Genomic DNA, 5,277 nt, shown 5'->3' with positions numbered 1-5,277 from the left:
AAACACCCATTTTCCCTTTGTGAAGTCACACGACCGTTGACGTTGACGTTGAAGTTGACGATGACCATCCCGGATAAACGGATAGGATGAATAGGGGAGAAAGTGTTACTCTTAATAAAAGAGCTTCCGTTACTTAAAAGGACATACTCCGTAACATATAACTAGGACAATTGTATGCTCAATCAGTCAATTTTGAACGTCAAAAGCTTGCTAAGAAGTAAGAACCCATGACGGGTAATGTGCCAAATAAGCCCCAAAACTTAAACATCATAGCCCTCTTACTATTAATTATAGCAAATTAAACCTGCAACTTTAAAATGTGTGCAATTTAACTCTAAAATCACTTTTTCAGGACAGATTAAATCTGAAGACTAGACCTGTGCGATGGAAATTACCCAGAAAATCAACTGTTATTTACTTAACCACAAATAATACATATACATGATTGTAAAATTCACATCATGTTGTATAATGAAAAAATGTACAATTCAATAAAAATAGGGTTTGTTTAATACAGTAATAAAGAATAAAATCAAGAAGGTGCAATAGAAACTCTATCAACTTGAACAATATAGTCAAGGGTAGCACAAGGAGGAATAGAGATATCAGAACCAAAATCAGTACCATTATCACAATAACCAAATTTAGGAGGAACTATAACTCTTCTTTTACCTCCTGCCTTCATTGTCTTTACTACATATTCTATTCCTTGACACATTCCTCTTGTGTATGGTCTTGATCCCATTACAAGAGCTAGTGATCTCTTATTCTTACTGAATGTGTCAACAAATACTTCCCCGCTATCCTTGACGCTGCCTTTCAAGTCTATCACTACCAAATCCCCTGCTCTTGGGCTTGCACCTCCACCGATTCTCATTTCATAGTACCTATAGTATAATCATCAACTTGTAAATAATTATATATATACATAATAAATACAATGTAAGCAACAATATATCCATCTTGCTGAGTGTAGGAACTAATATATTCATTCTCATACCATGTCAGGTAAGTTAATAGCATTAAAATATCCTTTTGCCTCAAATTTATTGTCTATAATGTATCCTTATCCTCACTCCCAAAACAAAAAGGTAACAAATATAGACTGCAGGACAACAGATTTCTGGTTTGTTTTTATGTACGAGTTTAACAGATGCCAAAGAAGCAGAAGACCTAGCCATTTATGCATGCTACTCTTAAGTGGAAGGATGCATGTCAGTTCAGTATATCCTCTGATTCCAAAAGCGGTAGAGTCAGTGTCAGTGTCAGAGAAGCTAGGTGATCAAGTGTCAGGGGTAGCAAGTAGCAAGTAGCAAGTAGCAAGTAGCAAGGAAGGAGTTGAAGAATGTAATTTCAAGTTTAACCCTTTTAACAATGTTTTTAATCCAACTCTAGGCACTATCATAGTACGTACCATTTTCATGTCCATGTGTTGGACAAAACACTCTGTGTGTGTTAACTTATGTCTATTACTCCGTATTAGTAAAATAGATTAAAGTCACGTCTACAATGCTCATCAAGACCTTACTGTTATAAGAAGGTACATGTGCCACATAGATCCCTCCTTATTCTACTAAGTATAGCATGTAGCAAGGATTGAACACTAGACCTCTTGAATTTGAAGTTACCATTCTTACCATCTTAGCTAGCCACAATGATGTTATATTTTTCTATTTAAATAATAAATACAACCTTTTTAAAATGAATAATAATGAATTAAAGGGGAAAAAAACAAAAGGGAATTAATTACTTAACTTATAAATGTATAATTCTTCTCTTCTCAACTTAAGCTTGAAAAATAAAAAAAACTTAGGGTAATGGAGTGTAATTATGAGTGCGGAAAAGGGAAACATTGACAAGAGTATAACAACCAACTAATCATGAAGAAGAGAACTCGACTTTGTTTTGATTTTCGGATATAGGAAGGAAGTTTGTTGATCGGCCACTGATCTTGCATGGAAATCAGATAATAACACACATACGCACATATTTAAAATAAGTAAATCCCACTAAAAGTAAAACTCGGAGCAACGCCCGGCCACAAACTATTATTACTCATTACTCAAGGCTCAAGGCTCAATATCTACTTTTACAGCAGGTTCTCAATCATTCTGATTTTTACAAAGCAATATAGAAACCATGTATGCACATACACCTTTTTACTTAACGAATACATTAGAATTATCAATTAATGTTGAAATCTTTGTAAAAAAATACTCCGTATAAAATAAGATGGCAGTGTAGGTGTGGTGGAGCTTACATTATTAAGTAACTATGAAGTGAAAAATATACCTTATGCCATTTGGTAATATAACCTCCTCTTCCGTCTCCAAATCCCTACACATGAGGAAATAAATAATAAAAATTAATTAGATGAAATAAAGGTGATATGTTCAAGTAGAAATGAAGTGATATTAAAGAATAAAGAGAGTTGCCTTGTGTTAGCTTGCTGTTGTGAAACTTCAATACGAGTTTTGATTTGCTCAGATATAACCCCAACAGCAAGAAATCCAACCCAAGCAAGCCCAGCGCCCAGCCCGAAACGCCTTGTCAACGAAGAAGCTATCCAATCCGTAGAGTCTACACCACCTGCCTTTTTTATACTATCATTATTACCGGTATTTCTTTCCACTATTATAGGTTTTATGGGTTTCTCAAAGGAAGTTGAACTTAATTCAACCGGTGTTTGGGACGCCGGAGTATTTGGCGGTTGAGATGGTGGTGGTGTTTTTGAACATGGTGAGGGTTGATGTTGGTGACTTCTTGAGAATGGAGTCGACAGAAATGGGTGCGATGTAAAAGATGAAGAGGCCATATTATCTTGCTTAAAGTGTTAAGAGTTCGCCCCTTTTTTTGTTGTTGTTCAAGTAAGAAACTCATTTTTGAAGATAACCCACCCTCCAGTACTCCACAGTCCACACACATATGGGGGTCACTTTCTTGTGAGGTGTGAGCCTACCTTATCCATTATCAATAACAAAAGGATTAGGATAATGTATTGAATCGGTTAAATCCCTTACTACAACGCCCCAACATGGAAAGACTAAAATACCCTTTGCATCTTCACAAAGCTAAAACAGTAAACCTTCAATTTCCCGTGCGGCGCATCAGCTCTCAACCCTACCCCCATTTTCTTCAACCTAAAATAGTAAACCCCCAATTTCTCTCATATTTTCGCTCTAACTTTTACCCCAATTTCTTCAATTTTCTTACCGGAATCTGCTTCAAATATGTATCAACCAAACCATTTAGCATAATGGAACCAAAAAATTCATGAAATAAAACCCTAGAAAGTTCAAATTTCAAATTCGAGTGAAGTAACGAATGGATCGAAACGACGAACAAGAGATTCAGCGTAAAGTGACACACGAAAGAACAAGGTCATTAATAGTGGATTATCTAACAATTTAAGCATTTTTTCGTTAATTTTGTTTATATTTGTTGATTTTCTTTTTATTTTCGTTTTTTCAAAAAATAATGATTTCGATTTGATATATAAGGATTTATATTTGTTGATTTTCTTTTTATTTTCGTTTTTTCAAAAAATAATGATTTCGATTTGATATATAAGGATCTTAATTTCTTTTGTGTTGTGATTTATAATGATATTTGTTGATATTTCGATTTTCGATTTTCGATTTTTCAAAAAATAATGATTTCGATTGGATTTTGGTGAAGAAGATGATGATGGAGGAGAGAGAAAGGCATATGGGGTTTCATACGCTTTATACCTCACCGGTGCCTAGCCCAACATTTTATCCAATTCTACCCATTCTAACCATCTCACTCACTTCACCTTTTCTGATTTCATATGACAAACCAAAAGCGAGAAATACAAAAAGAAATAACTACCACTACAAGAAAATGCGTAGTTTCCGACTGATTTTACCGACCGCCACAAATTTAGACGGTAAAATAAAATTTACCAACCGCTAAAAGCGTGGTCAGTATAAATTAAATTTACCAAATGCAATATAACAGTCGCTATTTTTAACGTCCGTTTTTAAACAATAAAGACAATTACGCAGACGGTAAAAAAAAATACCGACCGTTTTTAAAAGAAAATTTACCGACTGCATTTTACCATATACTGACCGTCAATTGTATTTTTCCTTTTTTTTAATTTAATAAAGCCAAATTTTAAGAAATACCCTAAAATCTACCCTAATCCCCACCCAACCCCTCCTCAGCCGCCCAACCTTTTCTCTCACCTACCTCATCTCTTTCTCTCACCTACGGTCCTTTCTCACCCACCCCCCTCTCTCTCTCTCTCAACATCTTCATCTCCATTTTTTTTTTCGTTTCATGTAACCTAACATAATAAAAAACATCAAAATAAAAACAATAAAAAAGAAATTGGAAGAACTACAAATTCGAAGAACAGGGAATTACAAAAAGTCATTCTTCGTTTGTCCTCGGAGATCTTCGAAGGTTGGTTGAATTTTTCATTTTATTTCGTGATTTTTGATCTTATTTATGAATATTGTGTTTTTTTTAAAAAAAAATTTTGTTAAGAGTTGTGAGAGAAATTTATCTTTATTTATGATTTTCGTGGTCAATTTCTTTTTAATGATGAAACAAGTTTCCAACTTAAAGGAAGGGAGGGATCAACGCAAAGTTGAAGGATTTAATCTTTGAAAAAGGAAAAATCGGAATGGCAGGAAAGCAAGTAGATTCGGCGACTTAAATGTTGGATCTGGTGATCTCGTATTTTCATTGTGTTCATATTATTTTATCCTCTTTCCCAACGATCTAATATATGTTAACATGAAATTGCAGGGCTTTAATCATGTCCTTTGTTGATAGCACGAGCCGTAGATTTGATGATTTGGGAAGAACAAGGAAAGAAAGAAATTCGAGGATACATAGTCTGAGGTTTATGTTTAGTTTTAGGTCTATTTTTACTCATCTTTGTAATTGTAAGTGAATTATTTCATGATAATAAAATTTCTTTTTCGCTACTTTGCATTTGCAAGTTGATTGGGTCAATAAGCAGTTTTTGGATAACTTCGTATTCTACTATGAAACCAGTAGCTGGTTTTAATGTGCTTTTTTTTAATTTTTAATTAAAATACCGACCCCGTTAAACAGTCGGTAAATTAGCTGGATTTATTATTTATTATTTATTATTTATTATTTACTACTGTTATTTATTATTTATTATTTATAATTTATAATTTATTATTTATTATTTATTATTTATTATTTATTATTTATTATTTATTATTTATTATTAATTATTTATTATTTATTATTTATTATTTATTATTTATTATT

General features: G+C 33.2%; 1 protein-coding gene and 1 long non-coding RNA gene across 2 annotated transcripts; one reads left to right on the top strand and one right to left on the bottom strand.

Annotated features, from left to right (window-relative positions):
• Nucleotides 1-391: 391 nt before the first annotated feature.
• LOC110799109 (peptidyl-prolyl cis-trans isomerase FKBP17-2, chloroplastic) lies at nucleotides 392-2,904 on the bottom strand. The gene is made up of 3 exons (XM_022004310.2): nucleotides 2,436-2,904; nucleotides 2,293-2,337; nucleotides 392-887 (listed from the first exon to the last, which is right to left on the bottom strand). The coding sequence occupies exons 1-3, from the start codon at nucleotides 2,813-2,815 to the stop codon at nucleotides 533-535; spliced, it is 780 nt and encodes a 259-aa protein (XP_021860002.1). The 5' UTR covers nucleotides 2,816-2,904; the 3' UTR covers nucleotides 392-532.
• Nucleotides 2,905-3,084: 180 nt separating this feature from the next.
• On the top strand, nucleotides 3,085-4,973 carry LOC110799114 (uncharacterized). Its single transcript, XR_002536321.2, has 3 exons — nucleotides 3,085-4,431; nucleotides 4,583-4,699; nucleotides 4,780-4,973. It is a non-coding gene; the product is annotated as an uncharacterized lncRNA (long non-coding RNA).
• The last annotated feature ends 304 nt before the right edge of the window (nucleotides 4,974-5,277 follow it).

This window comes from Spinacia oleracea, chromosome 4 (genome assembly GCF_020520425.1).
Source record: "Spinacia oleracea cultivar Varoflay chromosome 4, BTI_SOV_V1, whole genome shotgun sequence".
NCBI classification, from domain to species: domain Eukaryota; kingdom Viridiplantae; phylum Streptophyta; class Magnoliopsida; order Caryophyllales; family Amaranthaceae; genus Spinacia; species Spinacia oleracea.
This window is presented reverse-complemented; position numbering and strand designations above follow the sequence as displayed.

What these genes read in the sequence shown, in the direction of transcription:
- LOC110799109 (XM_022004310.2), bottom strand. Translation starts at nt 2,815, where the DNA reads ATGGCCTCTTCATCTTTTACATCGCACCCATTTCTGTCGACTCCATTC. An exon ending in CAACAGCAAGCTAACACAAG is followed by an intron (nt 2,338 to 2,435) that starts GCAACTCTCTTT and finishes CCTCATGTGTAG; the next exon opens with GGATTTGGAGACGGAAGAGG. An exon ending in ATATTACCAAATGGCATAAG is followed by an intron (nt 888 to 2,292) that starts GTATATTTTTCA and finishes ATTATACTATAG; the next exon opens with GTACTATGAAATGAGAATCG.